The 22,071-nt window shown below is 40.7% G+C and overlaps 1 protein-coding gene across 2 annotated transcripts in view; it reads left to right on the forward strand.

The window, feature by feature from the left end:
* The window catches only part of sdk1a (sidekick cell adhesion molecule 1a), a 781,818-nt gene that overhangs the window by 349,934 nt on the left and 409,813 nt on the right, over positions 1-22,071 (forward strand). For both annotated transcript variants that reach the window (XM_059979483.1, XM_059979484.1), the window contains exon 5: positions 14,298-14,431. In XM_059979483.1, the coding sequence (XP_059835466.1) occupies positions 14,298-14,431 (134 nt within the window). The remainder of the gene's footprint in view (positions 1-14,297; positions 14,432-22,071) is intronic.

Here is a 22,071-nt window from a genome sequence, read left to right on the forward strand (position 1 = left end):
CAAATCCATAAAAAAAACAGGACAAATCCAATCTCTGTCATTACTGCCAATAAACAAAATGATAGAAGCTGTTGTTGATAGCGTTATCAAGCATCACTCATTTATCAGTAATTTGCTTAGAGTCACTGAGCAATACAGCAAAGCTGCAGGCCCTTTGGGCCAGCTAGTCCATACAGACCATGGCGCCCAGCCATCTGGCCCCATTTCCTGCCGAAAGGCCCATATCCCTCTGAGCACTGCCTCCCTTTATACCTACCAAGTGCTTCTGATGTGATAACTTCTGTACCTGCCTCGTTTGTAGGATGATGTAAAAAAAAGAGCAGAAGTGGGCCATTCAGTCCCTCTAACCTGCTCCACCATTCAATATCATGGCGGGTTTGATTTTATTTTGATCCACTTACCCCGTTACCCTCCGTTCCCTTTGCTCCCCAGAGTTCAAGAGCCTTTTTCAGCTAGGAACAACTTTGGTGGCTCTGTCTCCAAAGAACCCTGCCAGGAAAAGCATCTCAGCATCAACCATGTCCATCCCCTCCAAATAGTCTATCTCAATAAGATTACCCCTCCTAAACCCTAATGTGTAAGCTCCCAGAGTCATTGAGTTACACAAGGCAACAAGTCTTTCAGCCCAAATCTACCTAAACTAGTCCTATTTGCCTGTGTTTGGCCCATATCTCTCTAAATCTTTCCTACCCGTGTATCTGTCTTGTTATTCCTCTCCATGCTTAGTGGCGTATTGAGCAGCGACCTTGCCATTTCATTAGCATTTTATCCATTTTTTTTATGAGGCCGAGTTGCTAGCTCGATGCTTAACCCAGCACAAATGGAAACCATGCTAGGAACTGGCCAGATCAGAACCTGGGATATCTTGTGTCGAAATCTGATGGTGGTGTCACTACATCACTGGCTGGGAAAGTACCCGTCTACGTGAGCTTTAAATGCACTCAACTGCTCCCTCTAGCTGCCCATCCCATGGACCCACCACCCTCTGTGTGAAGAAATCGCTTCTCAGGTCGCCTTTACATTTTTCTCCTCTCACCCTTAACCTATGCCCCCTCGTTTTAGCCTCCCGGGGAAACGACTATTGACCATCCTTCTTACCCGTGCCCCGTCTGACTTTATAAACCTCTGCAAGGTAATCAGTCAGCCTCCTCCACTCCAGACTCTCCTCACAACTCAATATCCATCTCTGGCTTCATCAGATCTTTCCTATAACCGGGCAAAGAGATCTACACACAAATGCAGCTGTATCAACATCTTGTGCATCAGTAACAGGATGTCCCAACTCTTATACTCAGTGCCACAACCAATGAAGGCCAGAATGCCACAGGCCTTTTTCATGACCCTGTCTACTGAGGGCCTGCTCAAGTTCTCAGAATACTTGGGCCATTCCCTTCCTCCAAACCAAATAGTCCTTATTTTTATTCTCTTCAGTAGTGGCTGAATTTCTATTTTCCTGCAGATCCTTCTGTATCTCACACAGTTCCTTTTGTACCTGCCGCATGTTCTCCATGCTCCCTCCATTCAAATACCCATCCTCCCACCAAAGTGGACAGTCACTCTCCTTCATGGAATGTTAACATACTGGATGACCTGTGTTGGGCCCAAGATATGGATGGAATTATAGAGTCATAGTCTAATCGGGACCGGGTTTCATATTTGTCATGATTACACAGCGGCAGCCCTCATACGTGGTCTTTACTCCAAAGTGTGGATCTAAGAGCTGAACTCCAGAGGGGAGGTGGGAGTGACTGTACTTGCCACCAAGTGTGGTGCCAGGGAACTGATCGGTTGGCAGCAGGGGTAAAAGACCTCAGTGGTTCGAATCATATCCCCTGGAAAGGAAGATGGTGGTTGCTGATGGAGATCAATCGTTACAAATAATGTCAGCAGCTGAATTTCCATGTTAATATTGACTTAGCAATTTGAAGGCTTCTGTGAGCTTTGCTGAATTTGTTTGATGTACATAGTTCCTTGCTTATGCCAATTCCAATTGTACGCATAACAGATAAAATATGTCTTTGTAGTGATCAAACTAGCCATAAAGTGGCATGATTTTTGACTGATAAAATTAGACCTACTTATGCAATGAACTTTAAAACTTAATTTATTCCAGTTGCAGCTCAAGTTAGGGGTAGGTCAACATGCTGCTACAGTTCAGCTGTCCTGTTAATATTTACCAGGATTAACTACTGGGTGGATTGTATTTCTACTGAAGTAACTGTTTTGGTTAATACTGGATATCGGTCACCAAGACAACAACATGGTGTGAAACAATAAGTGTTCATTTTTCCTTTTTCTTCCAAGTACATTCTTATTGGTTTCCAATTCCTGATTAATAACTTGCTTTTTTTAATGTTAGCTTATTGTAGCTTGTTTGGACATTGTTGTTACCGAGAGGCTTCTTTGTTGACAATATTTTCTTATGACTGAAACAACGCTTGTTGAGTGAACTCGGACTTTTCTGCTTGGAGTGGTGGAGGATGAGAGGTGACCTGATAGACCTGATGAAAAGCATTGATCGTGTGGATAGTCAGGCCTTTTCCCAGGGCTGAAATAGCTATCACAAGAGGGCACAGTTTTAAGGTGCTTGGAAGTAGGTACAGAGGAGATGTCAGGGGTAAGTTTTTTACGCAGAGTGGTGAGTTAGTGGAATGGGCAGCCGGCAACTGTGTTGGAGGCAGATACGATAGGGTCTTTTAAGAGACTCCTGGATAGGTACATGGAGCTCAGAAAAATAGAGAGCTTGTAGGTAACCCTAAGCAATTTGTAAAGTAAGGGCCTGCATTGTGCTGTAGGTTTTCTATGTTTCTAACACTATGATGCTGGCAGCTTCCTTTGTTAATATGGTGCAAACTACCTTTTGTTTATCTCTGCATCAACAGTTCATTCCTGATTTTGCAATAGTTTTATACTGTTTGAGGGTGAGTACTGACTGGTGTTTACCATTAACATCGAAAGAATTTTGGAGTTTGATATCTTTTCCATTCACTGTTTTCGATCCTTTTACCAGTGTTCCCCTCATCAAAAGATACAAGTAGCATGAAGCCCCAGCTGTATTTAAAGCAATCAATAATATCAAAACAGCAGTCTGAAGCCCATCACATGAAAACTTATTCACACTAAAGACCCTGAATTTTCCCATTTGACATAAAATAAAATATTTAACGCTTTTTATCTTTTTTCCCTCTGAAGGTTAAGAAATATTCTGGAACAATTAGAATGAATCTTTATCATATCATTTCCTGTCTATTCCCATTAGTAGTTGATATTCTGGGTTTTGCACAGATAACTTCAGTGCTATTTTTCCAGTGCCTTGACAACTTGCCATTCTCAGAAGCTTATTGGAGGGCAGTGATTACTGCTGCCTGATAGCCAGTCAGTTTCGTGCCAGATCTGAGGCCTGAATCTTCAAATCTCCTTTCCCATCATTCAGCCAAAGGTTATGCGCGTACATTGAAGGTAATGGCGAAGTCCATCATGAATGTCTACCTTCGCCAAGAAGTAGCTCCTGAAAAATGGAAACTAGTCCATGTTCTGTTGGGTTTGCTATGAGCCTTCATTGTCAGAAGAGAGTGTGGTGCAGCAGGGACCATTCTGTCTTGTGTTTGTTGAGTGGAGACGTTGGAATTGATTTATCATTGACATATGTGCTGAGATACGGGGAAAAGCATGTTTTACATGCTGTTCATACAGATCAAATCAATACACAATGCACTGAGACAGGAGAAAGTAAAGCAATAGCAGAATGCAAAGCTACTTGTTCTCTTCATTCTGCTTTCTGACCTTTCACTAAGATAACATACTACCCCCACACACATGTGGGCCCTTACTTAATGTTACAAAGTGTTACGCGGAATCTTTCCAACCATTTCTGAGAATCCAGATGTATCACATCCATTGGTTTCTCATTGTATTTCCTTCCAGATAACTCCTCAAAATGCACTTTTACATTTTCAAGCACAACTTTTTTCTAAGTTAAATCATGCTGACTGTACCAGATTAAATTACCATTATTTATGTTCTGTTAAAGGCAGGATAATTTAAAGGCAGGATAATGTGATGTTGGTGATATTGTTAGACCTGGTGATTGACTGGGTTATGAGACAAACAGTGAAAGGTAACTCGAGGGGCATTATCAGAAGACCTTGACTTTGCAGTTGACCTTGCATTAGTATCACATACACCAGCACATGCAAGAGAAAACCCAGATCTTATGTACCTTTTGTGTACAGGTTGGACTCGGAGTCACCCAGACATAGACTGAGACCATGACCCTCGATGTAGGGACTCCTCCTCCCAGCAAGGCATATGGCATTGACTTACCCAGCACCGGCAGATTCACCCACCTGGGCAGTATCATTCAGTGAGATCTTAGGACCGAGGAGGACATCCAGTGCAGACTCAGCAAAGCGACAGATGTCTTCAGATCAATGAGCAGCAGATGATGATCAACTAAGTATAGCATCCACACCAAGGTGAAGCTGCACTAGAGCTGTGTTCTGTCCACACTCTTGGAATGGTCAGAATGCTGGCACATGACAGAGAGCAACCTTGCCAAGCTCTTCATCATTCCACACCATGAGCCTCTGGAAGATCCTCCATATTTTCTGGCTAGAAAAGATCTCCAACTGCGCCCTACTCCTTCAGTGCCATCAAGAGGACAGGGCTGCAATCATTGTGAGGACATGTTGGAGATGGATTGGGCATGTGACGAGAGAGAGGCCAACTCTATAATCAAGACAACACTTAATTGGACCCCTGGAGGCGGAGGAAACGTGAGAGACCAAAGACAATTTGGCACCATACCGTAGAGGCAGCTGGTGTACATCTGGGGCACAACAGAGAAGATAGCCAAGGACAGATGGAGCTTAAGGACCTTCATTGCTGCCTAAACGCCAGTGGTGTGGTGGGCAATAAGTAACTACACCATTAATGATGAATTCCAATATTTTGTTGACCACATCTGTTAGTCTAATGCATCTTTAATGCTGTTTTCTTACTCCTGATCCTTTCTTAAACAAGTATTACACTTGTGGCATTGTTCCAAAATAGAGGAAATGTTGGAAAATTTCAGTAATACATCTGCTGTTCTCGGTAGCCACATTTTTTAGAACTCGAGGAACCAGGCTGTCCACTAAAAGCGGTTTGTTTGGCATTTGTTCGCATAATTTCTCCAGTATTCTTGCCTTAGTAATATTAATAACTCTAACTTCCTATCATTAGACCCTTGGTTCCTCTCCATTGCTGTTGTAATTATTAACTTTCTGCTGTGAATGCACAAACAAAATATTTATTTAATGCCTCAGCTGTTTCTTTATTTCACTATTATTATTTCTTCTGTCGTTGTCACATGGGACTCTCATTTCATATCTGCTACTCTTCAATTTTATGTAGCTGCAGAAGGTCTTTTATATGTATAGCTCAGTATCTTTTGTGATTTATCTTCTTCATTTCTATCAATTCTTTGGCCGTTTGTTGCTTCTTCCAAAAATTGATTGCAATCCATGGGTTTATTCTTTGAAAGATTATAAAATTGTTTTGATTTAACATATCCTTAACTTCTTTAGTTAGCCATTGATGTATCACTTCAGTGACAAAGCTTTTTCTCCTCTGTGGAATGTACATCTACTGAGGATATAGAGGCACATCGTTTATTTCTAAGAATTGTTTAACAACTGGCAAACTTTTTCCCTGTCTGCTTTAATCATTGAACAACTCAAACTTGTGTAATTGGCTTTACTTAACTGCCAGACTATAGTTTCTTTCTGAAATTGCCTCCCTCTTATAAACCAAATACAAAATTGTCATTTTTTTTTTCATTTGCGGTAGTCTGGCTTGCTGAGCATGTCCTACAGCTCCCTATTAAAACATTATGCAGAAAGAGGCATAATTTGTTTGTAATTAAATGCCCACTTTAATCCATTTGGTCGTACTATCAGAAATAGCCCCATTGTATCACACATGGCATTATTGAAAACTAACATTTTTTTCTCTTTCCTGTTTGTCCTTTTATTTCAGATTTCCAGCACCTGAAATTCTGTTGATTTTTCACAAATTAGTAATAGCTTTTCCTCATAATATCCTTCCTTAGTTACAGCTAATGAACCCCGATATCATTCCATAAGCTTCCCTCTTCCCAAGTTGATACATTGATGTTCTAGAAAAATATAATTCCTGGTTACTTTTGCAATTTGGTTTGCCTAATCTTTATGAATAGTGTTGACTCATTCAATTTCTTGATGTACTGGTTCTGTTAAGGTGCTTGTATGCCCTTTTATTTCTGTCCATTATTGACTCCCACCTAAAAAGTACTAATTCCAGGCCTTCTTGAGCTAAGACCATTTGTTATCCTTTACCATATGAACTATCTTTTTTTTTGGGAGGAGTTCTGGGCATCCCTGACTTGACCAGTCAATATTGCCTACTCCTAAGTTCTCTTGAGAAGGAGGTGGTGAACTGCTTTGAACCGCAGTAGTCCTCCTGTTGAAGATGCTCCCAAAATTTTGTCAGATGAGTAGTTGCAGGATTCAGAACCAATGATGATGAACAAAGTGTGTGATATTACCGAGTCAGTTTGGTGTGGGCTGGGGATGTGTGTGCGTGTCAGTGGCAGGTGGTGGTACTTCTGTACATCTGGCTGCTTTTAACTATTTGGTAGTTAATGTTGCAGGTTTGGGAAAGGATGACAAACTAGTCCATGCAAATAACTGCTGTTCATTTGGTCGATATGCAGGATGCATCAATCGACAAAGGAATAAATGTTCAACTTGTTTGAGTGCCAATCAAGACGGCTACTCTGTCCCGGATAGCATCATGCTTCTTGAGACTAGTTGGTGCTGACTTACCTTGCTCCTGATCTGTATTGTAAATTATGGAAAGGATTTGGTGTCAGGAAATTTTACCTCAGAGTACCTCACCTTTGACCAATGCTCGTAGCTGTTGTTGAGTTGTTAGTCATGTGGATGTTGAAACATGCCAATGTTATTGCCATTGATGTCAAGGAAAGACGGTTAGATTTGTTCCTGTTTGAAATGGTCACTGCATTTCTATTGCACATATGTTAAAAGCCCATACATGATTAGGTTTTCCCCAAATCAGAATAATGCACGGTTAACAAACTGATACGTTAACCATCATCTTCTCTTCACAATTGTCTGATCAGTTGAGTATTCCTGAGCATTGTCACTGCTCATTCCAAAAGGAATTGTTTACCTGTATAGCCCACTGACAAATTCAACCAAAACTGATGCTACTTGCTGAAAGCACCAGAATAATTAGAATCCACCTGATGAACATACCAGAGGTAAAGACGAAGATTTTAGACCTGAATAACTGCTGAATCTGAGGCAGGTAGGAATTAAAACTCCTTTAAATACATATCTGCTCCATGCAGCGGTTCTCTCATTGCAGCAAATCTGCATCTCTTAGATATTTTTTCTCTGTTCCAGCTTTACCCTGGGCTTTGGGGAAACCAAGTAGCTAAAGGGGAAGAGGACAATTGGGTGGACCAGCCAGGAAGCGCTATTGTAATGCTCGCACAAAAATGCTGGAGGAACCCAGCAGGTCAAACAGTATTTATGCAGGGGAATAAGCAGTTGACTTTCTGTGCCAAGACCCTTCATTACATCTGTACATCTCCTCGTCACCATCCGACATTCTGCCAACAACAGTTGTGTCATTGGCAAATTTATAGATTGCATTTGACTCCAGCCTCCAGAAGCTGGAGTCGATGTATGGTGAGAGAGAGAGTAGAGCAGTGGACTAAGCACACATCCTTAAGGCGTACCTCTATTGATCACCAATGAGAAGGAGATACTATTTCTCATCAGGGCTGACTGTGATCTCCCAGTCAAGGATCTACTGGCAGAGGAAGGTACAGAGACCCAGCCTTTGAAGCTTGTTGATCGGTACTGAATTGTTGAACGCTGCTCTGTAATCAATAAGCAACAGCCTGATGTTGGTATTGCTGTTGTCGAGTATCGAGCCGGTGAAATTGCATCTGCTATAGACTCATTGTGGTGGTTGGCAAATTGCAGTGGGCCCACATCTTTGCTGAGTCGCTTTTCTTGTGATTGCAAACCCCTGTTGGACCTTGCTAATGTGGAATGTTGCAGGTTCAATTCACAGATTTGTTGGCAGATGGCAGGGGGAGCTGCATAGCCTCGATTGTAGCAGGGACCAGACCTCAAGCCGAGGTATCACCTGTTTACGGCCACTCGGGTGAGTGGTGTCAGCGTCTGTCACACTGGAGGCAGTGTTTCACGGCATCCAAATGGAGTCAGTGCTGCCCCCCACTGTTTGCCTGGCAGAAGACAAGCTGTCTTTTGTTCGACTGCAGACTGCTGCAACATTCATGGACTCAGGGTCTTGGACTATTTTTTCTGTTACTGTATTTTTTTACTGATATTTTATATGTGCTTGCAATCTGGTATGTGCTATATGTGTGTTTTGCTGTGCATGACTGTTGGTATTGTGTTTTACACCTTGGTCTGGAGTAACGCTGTTTCATTTTGCTCTATTCATGAGTATTCATTGTTGACAATCAAACTTGAACTTGATCAAGGAGTTCAAGTAGACCCTGAGTTAGGAACGTCCGACTTACGGACAACTCGTACTTACAAACCGAGGAAGGAGAACGCCATCCGCCATTTTAAGTTGGATCGCGACACCGTCCATCATTTTAAGTAGTTGCTGTTGACACTGTGTTGAGTGTGTAACTTTGTATTTGTAATCTTAGTAAGATTCACCCCGCACCGCCCCCCCCCCCCCCGGTCAGCTGGTGGCGCAATGAGATCAACGCTGGGCTGGAGTTTTCCCGAGTTCGATCCAGTGACTACCATACCATCTGTGCCAGGTTGATGTCTAGTGCACAACTTGACCTTGTCAAAAAAAGCACTGCCATCTCCAGTTTAAATTCCCACGCGGAATGTTGTGGAGGATCAAATACAGTACCCAAACCCAGCATAGCCCCCACTTGTCCCATTTAACCTGCCTCAGTGCAGTGGAATTTCGGACCTGGCGAATTCAGTGTGATGGTCCTTAGGACCCAGCTGACCTAGGGAGCCGGCGGAGGTCAGGGCCCGCCGCTCGCAGTGTTTCTGTTCCATTGATGGGAAGTGATAGCGATTGAAAATAAAGTGGAAATGATAAAGCGATTGGAAAAAGTTGAAACGCCATCAGTCATTGAAAAAGCATTAGGCTACTGTCGATCAACAATCGGAACAATTTTAAAGGATAAAGTGAGAATAATGGAGCATGTGAAAGGCTCTGCCCCGATGAAAGTTACAATTATTATTAAGCAATGCAGTGGTTTAATTATTGGAATATATACATTTCTTAAGTGTTTTACATGCATAGAAAGGTAAAAATATATACTATATGCTAAGACAAACATTTGACGCTAAATAATACTGGATGTACTTGTTCCGACTTACGTACAAATCCGACTTAAAGATGGACTCAGGAACTGAACTTGTACTTAACCCGGGGACTGCCTGTAGTGGCTGCAAGTTTACTCACCATTTCTATATTTGATGATGCAGGAGATCAAAATTCACACCTGTCTCCAAATACAAATATGCTTAAAGCTAGTGATCAGAGTAGGCATTCTCCCATTTGTTTTTTTCCCTTTTCTTAGATCTATTAATTCCAAATCAATGTGGGCGGATGATGTAATAGTGGTTAGCATAACGCTGTTACATCACCAGTGTCCAGGGTCCGGTTCTGCTACTGACTCAGTCTGTAAGGAGTCTGTATGTTCTACCCATGACCATGAGGGTTTCCTCTGTGTGCTCCAGTTTCCTCCCACGTTCTGAAGCCAGGCGGTTTCGCAGGTTACTCAGTCGTATGGATATAACTGGGCTGTGCAGTCTCATTGGGTCGGCAGTGGCTGTTTGCAGTGGTGCATCTCTAAATATAATAGAAGTAAAATAAATACACAAGCCTTAAAATTTCCAGTCCTTTGTTGTTTTACTGGAATTTCTGATGTTGTCCACTGAGGAAAACCACTAAGTTTCAAGGGAAGATACTGCAAAAATGGATTCAACAGTGGCTGGATAGGAGATGCCAGAGAGTAGTGGTGGATAACTGTTTGTCAGGTTGGAGGCCGGTGACTAGTGGTGTGCCTCAGGGATCTGAACTGGGTCCAATGTTGTTTATCATATAAATTATTGATCTGGATGATGGGGTGGTAAATTGGATTAGTAAGTATGCAGATGATACTAAGATAGGTGGCATTGTGGATAATGAAGTAGGTTTTCAAAGCTTGCAGAGAGATTTAGGCCAGATAGAAGATGGCAGATGGAGTTTAATGCTGATAAGTGTGAGGTGCTACATTTTGGTAGGAATAATCAAAATAGGACATACATGGTAAATGGTTGGGCATTGAGGAATGCAGTAGACCAGAGTGATCTAGGAATAACGGTGCATAGTTCCCTGAAGGTGGAATCTCATGTGGATAGGGTGGTGAAGAAAGCTTTTTGTATGCTGGCCTTTATAAATCAGAGCATTGAGTATAGGAGTTGGGATGTAATGTTAAAATTGTACAAGGCATTGGTAAGGCCGAATTTGGAGTACTGTGTACAGTTCTGGTCACCGAATTATAGGAAAGATGTCAACAAATTAGAGAGAGTACAGAGGAGATTTACTAGAATGTTACCTGGGTTTCAGCACCCAAGATACAGAGAAAGGTTGAACAAGTTAGGTCTTTATTCTTTGGAGCGTAGAAGGTTGATGAGGGGACTTGATAGAGGTATTTAAAATTATGAGGGGGATAGATAGAGTTGACGTGGATGGGCTTTTTCCTTTGAGAGTAGGGGAGATTTAAACAAGAGGACATGAGTTGAGAGTTAAAGGGCAAAAGTTTAAGGGTAACATGAGGGGGAACTTCTTTACTCAGAGAGTGGTAGCTGTGTGGAGTAAGCTTCCAGTAGAAGTGGTAGAGGCAGGTTCGATTTTGTCATTTAAAAAAAGATTGGATAGGTATATGGACAGGAAGGGAATAGAGGGTTATGGGCTGAGTGCAGGTCAGTGGGACTAGGTGAGGGTAAGCGTTCGGCCTGTTTCCGTGCTGTAATTGTTATATGGTTATAATATTTCTTGCAATTTATTTGATGCAGCAGGTTCACCAGGAAATGATCTTTGTTTCTTTTTATTTTCCTTCTTTATTTTGCCCTGTGATGTGCTTACCCAGGCTTATGGTTCATACATATCCTCTCACTGGCCGTGGGATCAAAATAATCTGTGGGATTTAGTTTACATTTACAGTTCCAGTCAAGTCCTGCAATCGTATTCCGGGAGTGTGTACTGATTGGCACCCCTGGGAGGATTTGACTTAATTTCCTGCCCAATGCTACAAAAGCAGTGTTACACGGGGATCAGCCATTTTGCCTGCAGTTCTGCCGTGAATGGGAATAGCATCATCACCCTGGGAAGGTTTGTTTGAACTTGCAGTGACACAAAGCACCCTTTACATTGTCGTTATTTCACTCAGGGGAAAGGCAGTTTCCCCTGCAGTTTAATCTATGAACAGCTGCTGTATGATGACTTCAACACTGATGCCTCGAGAAGAATAACAGCATTTTAGAAACTTTGAAAAATAGTTGTCTCTGGTTGTTGTCAGGATCTAATTTGTTTAGTGTTCTCTTGCTTCGTTTGTTAACTGGTTTAACCATCATTTTCTGTTGTCTAATTGTACCTAGCCGAACATTTCCCATGTGTTCTAGCTTCTGAGTTGAAAGTTTCCCTATTTTTAGTTTTAATCTATATTTCACTTCAGATTTTTCATCCTAGGGCTTATATTGATTTTCTTATATAGATTTGTAAAAAACCACTGTAAAATAAAGATTAAATGGAATATCTGATTCAAATAAAACATCTCTTTGCCAAAGATTTTTTTGACAGTTCTCAATCTATCTTTAGCACACATTACACTTGGACATCCAAAATAATTTAATTTCAATAGATTGGCTGCAGTCAATATTTTGAAGTCAAGCCGACAGATGATTAACTCTTGTTGTGGTTTTAATGCTTTGTTATAAATACATATGATATAGATGACAGTGAGTTGTAAAACTAAAATGTTATCAAATGCGTGTGAATTAGTGTGCTGGAGAGGTCAGAATGACTTTAGGGCACCAGCTTTTAAGGAAAGACCATCTGAGACATCTTCATGAAGATAATATTCTATTAAGTCGAGGCATTTAAAATACTAGAAGATGTAGATCATGTTGTTTATGAATGAAAGAAGCCTTTCAATCTATCTAGCTTGTCCCTTCATTGTCACAATATCGAAGTACTTGATGAATAATTCTGCAATAGTTTTATGGTTCCTTAGAACTTCCAGAGAATACTAGAGATTTTCAGTATTATGCGACCAAAAACATACTTTTCGCAGAGTGAAATAATGACAGTGATGTAAGGGCTGTTTTGTGTCATGGGAATTTGAACCAAAGGTTAGCAGGGTGATGATGCCAATCACATTCAGCCTTTCTGTTACATCCAATAAATAATATTTAAGTTTGTTATTTATAGGCCCATTTGAGGCCATGTTTCCCATTTTGGACAGTAAGTAATGTTGGAGTATTGTGAATGGGTTGTGAGATTCATAGCTCGGGGATCCAATGAATGAGTCATTGGTTGGGAAAACATTTTTAATATGTTGATCCTCGTGGTTCACTACTTTGCACTTCATGAAGGTGTGATAGAAGGATTAGGGTTTGCCTTATGTTTAATAGCAACAAACATACATTCTGATTCTCTATTCTTATTTTGAATTGCTAAGAAATACGATAAGCAAGATTTTGAAATCTGCCACATAAAAAGGAAGTGATTGAAGATGAAGAGGATGGAAGCTTCTATGGAACAGTAACAGAGTGCCTACCCCAAAAAAACCTCATATCAGTAATTCCTCTGCTAAAGTTTGTGACGTGAGATGTTCAGAAATTTGTGAAGTGTATATTCTGCTAGACTTGAAACTATAAAACATAATGGGTGTACTGCTTTTCAAATTTCACTGATTACTATCTGGACATATGCCTTGCTTCCGCAGGGTAGAAGCATGGAATTGGTAAAGAAATTCTGGAGAGGTGGACGAAAAGCTATAATAAGTTCTACCTTGATCTTGATATGAGAGCATGGTCGAGTTTTTTCAGAGTATGGTCGCTGTCATGTGCTGATACAGGCATCAATGCCAGGGGAGATCTTCTGGTCATGCTTTTACTCATGATCTATTCCACTGGAAATTGCACAAAGAAGCTCTCTCAAAAGAAGAGTTTATAACTGTTCAGCATTTTAGCAGAGTATAGCAGAAGTTGAGAGTGAGATTTACCATTTGCCCATCAGAGCCCCGGAAGAGTATAGGACATTGCAGCCAGTGTGCCCTGTCGTCAATCCTTACACTTTGTCGCATCAAAGCAGATTCCACTGATGATTGAAAGTTCTCAAAACAAATGTTGAGGTTTCAATTTCTTATTTAGTAACAGGAGATGAGATTACATTCATAGGAATTAATACTTAAAAATCAAAGAACTGGCTGCATATAATATACCCAATACATGTGGAGGTTATGTAGGGTGTGAGTAGGAAGGTTATGGGGAAAAGGCAGAAGAATGGAGTTGAGAGGGACAACAAATCACCCATGATGGAATGGCAGAGCAGACTCGGTGGGCCAAACAGCCTAATTCTGTTCCTTGTCTTTTGGTCTTGAATTCTTAGTATTCATGTGTTTTCCTAATTTGAGGAATGAAGTGCAAATTCTTAGCATTTACCTGGATAATTAAGCAATTAAGTTAAGCAGAGGTTGACATATTTGTTGTCTGTGTTTGATTTCCATTATATTTTTGTGGAAGTCTACTTGACCTAGCTGCCAGATAAATGTACTGATTACAGTGTGATCTAGAGCACCAGTCCGATTCAATACTGAGTGAATGCGATATTGTTTAAAGTCCTGTCTTTTGGGTGGGAGCTGAACTATTGGGCTCTTTCATGTGTTCAGGTAGCTCTCTTGCCATCTTCCAACCAGTTTTCACCTAGTGTTTTGACAAACATTGTCTGCAGTTGGAAAACGTTCATGTTATAAGCGTGTTATGTTAGGGGTAATAAGGCTGCATTTTCCTGCACAACATTGAAAGTCAAGAGATTTTTCTTCTGTCTGTGAGAGTTTGAGGGAATTTTCAACATCTGATAATTCCCAGCAAAATTTGTTACTAGCTATTGAAATTATATTTAACAGTTCTGAAAGACTTCATGGAAGATTGGGTTAACCATGCTCATGTTTTTTTTGTGCTTTTCTTTGACAGTGCGATTACACTTGACAATCATCTAGTACTGCTTTCAACGGCCGCAGCAGACACAGGAAAATACTATGTACAAGCAGTCAATGAAAAGAATGGGGAAAATAAGACGAGTCCATTTATCTCCCTGACCATTTCAAGTAAGTGTGGAAGTAAATAAATATTTTGTTCTTTTATTTAGTAAGAGTAGGTGTTCTGTGGTTGTCTGCACAAAGCCTGTTGAGATCGTGGCCTACAGTTGGGTTGAGTTGTTCTCTGACGTAGGCAATTTGCTTGCAAGGGTTTGTCACCATATGACGAGACACCATCAGTTCGCTGTTGATTGTGATGTGTCTTCCAAATGTTTGGCCTTAATGTACTTATCCACTGGTTGATTGGTTGCATTTTGGAAACTCAGTTGTGATGTTGGGAGGAGATCTTTCTGCTGATTGGTTGCGTGGTGAACTTTGTGCATTGTGGTCTGGAACCATGCTTCTTGGAAACACACATACACATACACAATTCTTTTTTACGTGACTGTGTCTGTGCTCGTTATTTTGAATGTGCTGTGTACATTTTGCACCTTGGCTCCAGAGGAACACTGTTTCATTCGGCTGTATTCGTGCATCGTTGACTGATATGTAAACTGGAATTTGATTCCTTGGATGCCATGTGTTTGCTTGCGCCATGACTTCCACTGATGCCCAGACGAATTTTTGCCCTTCTCAGTCTTCACGGGTAGAGACGAGGGAGAGTCGGTCATTCTGCTTTACAGGCAGTTGATGTTCATGGATTCTCCCAGTTTGGCTGACGTAATGCTTGCAGGAAAGCCAACGCAGACAAAACCAATGTGGTCTACAGAATCCAATGTGGGGACTGCAGCAATGCAACCCAAAAAATAACCATCCGAGGTGCACACTTTCTGAATTACGCTTGGTTCCAAAAACTAATGAACTTATAGAAGTAATGACAGAGGTTCCAGTACGAAATAGTCATTGAACCTAACCTAGGTTTTAAAGGAGGCAGATTGAAAGGTAAGTGATGCTGTAATAGAAAAACATTGGGTCAAAGATATATTATCTTGAAGATGCCTGTATTCATTTCAACATTTACCTACACATTTCTGGACTTTGGAAAACCCACTAGGTGAAGGCTGCTGAAAAGGTTGAAGATCTGAGGTAATTACTTTTGGCACAGTGCTTTAAGGGTACACTGTACATTAAGTGCATTCATCTGCATGTTTATATTGTTAACAACAAAATTTGAGAATAATAAGCTTACAAACAATGAATGTACTGTCTTTCTTTTTAATTGCTGACTGAGAACTGCATACTTAATGGCTTGTACTTTAGCCTAAAGGCAAGATCGGTGTGGGAATGCTGTTGTGAGCTCAGGAAACTCTAAAGAACAGAGTTCCCAAGCGTCCTAGAAAAATTAATTGCGTTATTTCTGTTATGTCATTGGTAGCTTGAGGACAGGAAGGCTTTGGAGTTTGGAAAACCTTCTTCAGAAGACATTCAAGAAGAAACAGGCATTGGCGGGGTTGTGGGTCAAAGCAGAATCAGGTGTTAACCAAACCCGTAAAGGGTAATTCTGCTTATCTTTGGAGTTTGGAGGATTAGGGGGTGAAGTCAGGGATAGGAAAAGAGAATTTGTTTGATAGATGATGCATATTGGGCAGAGAGGATTATGAAAAATGCAGTTGGGAAGGGATTGCAATGGTTGGGTAAATGGTTGAGTGTCTGATGGTTGTAATGGGAAAACAAATGGTAGGTGGAAGTTCAATGATGACCATGGAAGTTGAGGTAGGGATGGATAAAATAGTAGCTGGTAGAGTTGGAACAGATGGTAGGGTCTGGATTTATTATCAAGCATTATTGGCAGGTTTTACCAATCTTTGATTTCAAAATTCTAAACATTTTTATTCAACAGAAATAATTAAGAGATGGTTCTTCTTTATGATGATTAACTGAATTAACCCTCAAACCTCCGGTCAAGGTGGCGCCAGATTACAACACTCCCTCGGTTGACAACTTCCAGATAGCTCACGAAAATATGCATTTTACTTCTTTTAAGTTTGTTTTTCACCTTAAATGTGTTTCTGTGACTATTAGAATTAGAGTCTGCGATTTACAGTTTGGAGATCATTTGAGTGATCCAGTACTTTGCTGTCTCCGAGAAGATTCCAGGAAGCGAGCGTGTACTTAGATGGTCTCGATGTGAAGAAACTTTGAGATGGGGAGCGGGCTGCAGCGCGACTCCATTTTGCCATTGAAAGCATTGATGCAGATTGAGCCTTGGAGGCGAATGTGGAAGTGAGCGAGAGTTTCAGTGCCGACTGCTTGCCTTCTGATTGCTGCCAGAGACAGAGTCTGTGATCAGCCTATAGCTGTGTCTCGCTGGTGACAGTGCAGGATGGTATTGCGGTTCTGTGTTTATCGACTACGGACTTCTTCAGACTTATATTCTGTGTTTTTTTAATTGCCCGTTCCTTTTCTGTTTTGTTGTGCAAGGGAAGGGTGTTTGGGCGTTCTGTTTGTTTTTTTGTGTGGGGAAGGGGTTGTTTTTGGGGGTCAATGGACCTGTTGAGTTTTTTTGGGGGGTTGTGTTGATGATCGAGACACTATTCATTTTTGCATGGGGAGGTGGGTTTGATGTTTCTCTCTGAATGATTTTATTTTCATGGCTATCTGGAGAATACAAATTTCAAGTTGTATATGGATCCATGCTTTGATAATAAATGAAGATTTGAACTTGTTCAGAGCACTTCTCCATTGGTATCATATTGATTTTTATCAATCTTCTCAGAAAATCTCTTCAGAGTTGTACATACACTTGAATATTTTGTTTTAAAGATTGCCTGTTGTTGATTTGTATCTTAGTAGACCTGTTTTCATAGTGAGAATTTCATAAGTCATTCAAATACCATCAAATCTTTACTTGTTCTTGATTGTTCTGCTGATGGTGAATTCCTCAACATCTAGAAACAACACCCAGGAAAGCTATTTAATCATTGTTTTTTGAAAGATTTTTCGAATTAAGTTTCCAATTGATAAAATTAAAAAATTTTTCAAGATTAATGTAATGCACTCAAAAGTGTGTTTTGAGGAGGTGGAGCAACAGAGATGACAGCTTTCCTAATCGCTTTCAGAGTTGTGGTTAAGTACCATTATCTTTGATGATGTTCCCCAAGGTTGGGTTTGGGATTGTTGACAGCCATGATACCAAATAGATTTGTACTGAGTTCAGCATTGGGTGGGGATATCAGAACTCAGCATGGGGAGAAGATTGGACTGGGGTCTGGTGGTACCACTTGTATTCTGGTGGAGAGGTAGATGGGAGTACATTGGGTCAGAGATGGTTGCTGGACGGTCAGAGAGAGGGCTTACAAAACTAATGAATGGTTGGAGGTTGAGGGATTGAGAGGGGTGTGTGACGATGGCCTAAGTGCAGAGGGAAAGACACTGAAGCAGATGAACAGTTCACTAACCTTTAATAAGAACTGTGTAGAATTAAAGGAAAAACAAATGCTAGGCCAACAGAGCCGTTAACTAAAACGCTCAAACTGAAGCTGATGCAGACACTGTGGCACAGCAGTAGTAACTAACACTAAATAAATACCACTCCTTTACAGCGTCAAACTAAGTAGCGTTTTCTTTCCTGGAACAAGGATGAAGATAAGCAGGGAGTTTTAACATTGCTGTGTATTTGGTCATGACTGAGGAAGATGGGAATGAGAGGAAGGGAGTTAAATACCACTGCAATGAAACACTAACTGGCTACAATATGCATACTCAGGAGTGTGACTTCTGATCCCGGTCTGACCCTGCATCTGTCCGTGGTGGTTACAGGGATACCAGTGAAGTGATGGGTAGACAGCAACAACGTCTCCTCCACATTCTCCATAAGCACAGCTGCACCACCAGGCTGCATGCTTAGTCCCCTGCTCTGTTCTCTTTATACTTATGACTATCTGGCTAAGCACAGCTCTAATGCAATACTTATTGACACCGCTGTCACAGGCCAAAGCAAAGGTGGTGACGAATCAGCATATTGAAAATGTGGCTGAGTGGTGCCACAATGCCATCCTGGAGACCAAGGAACTGATTATTGACTTCAGGAGGAGGAAATCAGAGGTCCATGACCCAGTCCTCATTGGAGGACCAGAGATGGAGAGGATTAGCAACTTCAAGTTCCTCCGAGGACCTGTCCTGGGCCCAGCACATAAATGCAATTATGAAGAAAGCATGGCAGCGCCTCTACTTGCTTAGGGGTTTGTGGAGATTCAGCATGACATGTAAAACTTAACTTTTATAGATGAGCAGTGGAGAGTATATTGACTGGCTGCATCACAGCCTGGTATGGAAACACCAATGCCCTTGAGTGAAAAATCCTACAAAAATGGATTTGGCCAAGTCCATCACGGGTAAAGCCCTTCCCCGTAGATGAACACATCTACGTGAAAGGCTGTTATAGGAAAGCAGCATACATAGAGTCTCCCACCACCCAGCATATGCTTTCTTCTTGCTGTTGTCATCAGGAAGAAGGCACAGGAGCCTCAGGACTCACACTACCAGCTTACTGAACAGTTATTTTTCCTCAACCATCACACTCTTGACCAGAGGGGGATAACTTCAGTCAACTTCACTTGCCCCAACGTTGAAATATTCCCATAACCTATGGTCTCACTTTCAAGGACTCTTCATCTCACATTCTTGATATTTATTGCTTGCTTGCTTGCTTGCTTACTTACTTACTTATTTATTTATTATTTCTTTATTTTTGTGTTTGCACAGTTTGTTGTGTTTTGCATACTGGTTGAACAACGAAGTTGGTGCAGTCTTTCATTCATTCTATTGTGGTTATTAATCTATAATGGATGTATTGAGTATGCCAGTAAGAAAATGTGACATACGTCTACTTTGATAATGATCTACTTTGATTATCTACTTTGATAATGCCACCAATGTGGAGCAAATTAGGGTATGAGCCTTCAACTCTGAATATCAGAAAGATATATGATTACTGGATGATGTGAGATGTTGATCTGATGGGGGAAGAAGTTGAAAATTATTAAAAATTCAACTTATTTGATAGACCTCTCAGTCTGGCAATGCATTAGGAAGACCAAATTTTCCTGGTGATACTTGGCTATAGAGGTACCAAGGTAAGGCATTGTGTTCTAGGTTCTCCAAAAATAGCATTTTACAAGAAATTATACCATCCTATGTGTAATTAGTTGGGGCTCTTTTGGTGTCTCACCCAGGAGCAGTAGTTTGAATCTGTGGAGTTAAATGTGGTACAATCAATCTTCAGTTACATAACCTTGAAAAGAAAGTGTTATGCAATTGAATTTCTGAGTAATTGTGTTCTAATATTTATTGTAGCCTCAGCTAACATTTTAAACTTTTATCTGTGATCATTATAATTTGTTGATTGAAAATAGCTTGTGGTGTATTTATTTGCAGTTTCTAATTAATTTCATTTAAAAAATATGCATGACATGACATAAAAAGTCTTGAGACACAAACTTGTCTAAGTTTCTAAGAGCTTATAGTTTGTTTGCATTATAAAGAATTCCTGCCAGCAGTGATTAAAGGAAAGATTTTGATGTATAAAGACAAGTTAATGCAGCAGCAGGTAATCACGCGCTTTAAATATTGGGATCATATCTATGTAACTTTTATAAGAAGAGGCAAATATATCAAAATCCTTAAATTTACCTGCAGTTGCTCCCTTCAGCTGCTATATTTCACCCTCGATACTGTTCTTACCAGATTTCTGGGAAAACATTTCTTTAGTCACTCCCACGTCCCCAAGCAACCCAAAGCCATGCGAACAATTGAATAGGCACTGTACGTATCTTGCTTAGAGCCAGATTGGGTTCAAGTAGTTGGGGAAGAGAGGGACAGGGATTGGAAGCTCCTTGTCAGCACTTGGGTAATAGAGAAGTGAAGCCTTGCTTATTTTGCATTGAGCCCTAGTGGAACTACATCTAGAAAATACTGGACACATCTCATTTCCTAACATAGGAAGGATATAAAGGAGATGTATCAAAAGTTCACCTAACTAATTCCTAGGATAATGGATTAAGTACATTGGTCTTATGCCCTCTTAAATTTAGAAGGATGAGAGGTGATGTCTCTGAAATATACGTAACACTTATCATGCATAAAAGAGGAGTTGTTCTCCTAGGCTGCCTTGTCTAGAATAAGGGATTCAGTACAAAGATCAGAAGATACAGCTTTTCTCAGCGGACAATGTTTCTTCAGTAGTCTTCCTCTCAAAAGTCTATAGATCTTATTTATTGAGTATGTTCAAGGCAGAGATAGATTTTTTTATGTGAAGGGAATTCAGAGACTGGTGCAGGGAAGTGATGTTTTGATGAAAGGTTATCTATGATCTTACAGAAAAGTAGAGAGGACAAATGATCTGCCCCATTCATATTTCCTATGTCTCATTACTTGAGTCTACACTAACTGGTTTACAGCCATTAATTTAGTGATTGCGAAACCTGTGGTTAGAACATCAAAATATTTGGTTACAGAGTATAGTTGTAGTTGTCAGAGTCTAAATTTACGAAGCTCCTCATCTTCAAGACAATGCTTAGCATTTCCAGTGAATTACCTATTTTGTAAACTGTGTTATGTCAGCCAATTTTCACAGAACGAGGCTCTACAAATAACAAGTACTATGTTTGCTGGAGCTGTTTAGGATGGTTTAAGCTAATTTGGCAGGGGGATGGGACCCAGGGTGATAGGGCTAACGTTGGGGTAGTTGGTTTACAAAGAAGCCCCACCATCCAGGACATGCCCTCTTCTCACTGGTACCATCAGGAAGGAGGTACAGAAACCTGAAGGACACACTCAGTGATTGAGGAACAGCTTCTTTCCCTCTTCCAAATGATTTCTAAATAGACGTTAAACCCACAAACCCAATTTTTTTTTGTTTCTGTGTTACTTATTTTAACTTAACTATTTCATACGAGGGGTGATTGATAACTTTGTGGCCTAAGGTAGAAAGAGTCAATTTCAGAAAACCTAACACATTTATTTTTCAACATAGTCCCCTCCTACACTTACACACTTAACCCAGCGGTTGTGGAGCATATGGATCTTGGACCTCCAGAAAGTGTCCACAGCAGGGGTGATTGATAAGTTTGTGGCTTAAGGTAGAAAGAGATGAGTTACAGCTCTCATTACATGCACATGCAGTTCAACTTTTTGAGTGATAATACAGAAAGTTTGAAGTTAATAATTCATCTCCTTCTACCTTAGGCCACGAACTTACAAATCACCGCTGATGAGTTATTATTATCTTCAAACTTTCTGCCTAATTTGGGACTTTAGTTCAGGTTGCCAGGGGATGGAGGTGGGGGGGATGGAGGTGGGTTGTCTTCATAGATTGAGGCCTGAAGAACAGAAAATTTGTTTGGGGGTTTATGATTGGGTACTTGGATAAGCTTCTTCATGTTCTATAATTTTGAGGTTCCATTAAATTAATCTTAATTTACAGCCCAACATTTGACCACTTTATTAAACATAGTGTTTAAAGTATGAGTGATTTTTCTGAGAGTGGGGGAACCTTGGCAATCTCTCTTCTCAGTCAGAGATTATTAACTTTGTTCAAATAAAAGAAATTCCAAACAAAAATGCTAGAAGCATTCAGCTGCTCGGGACCATCAGTGGAGTGAGCAATATTCAATATTCCGGGTCAATGATCCTTTATCAGAATAGGAAAAGGGAGGAAACAAACAGGTTTCAGAGATGAAGAGGAGGAGTGGAGAGAATAGGTCTAATAT

This window comes from Hypanus sabinus, chromosome 9 (genome assembly GCF_030144855.1).
Source record: "Hypanus sabinus isolate sHypSab1 chromosome 9, sHypSab1.hap1, whole genome shotgun sequence".
Classification (NCBI taxonomy): Eukaryota; Metazoa; Chordata; class Chondrichthyes; order Myliobatiformes; family Dasyatidae; genus Hypanus; species Hypanus sabinus.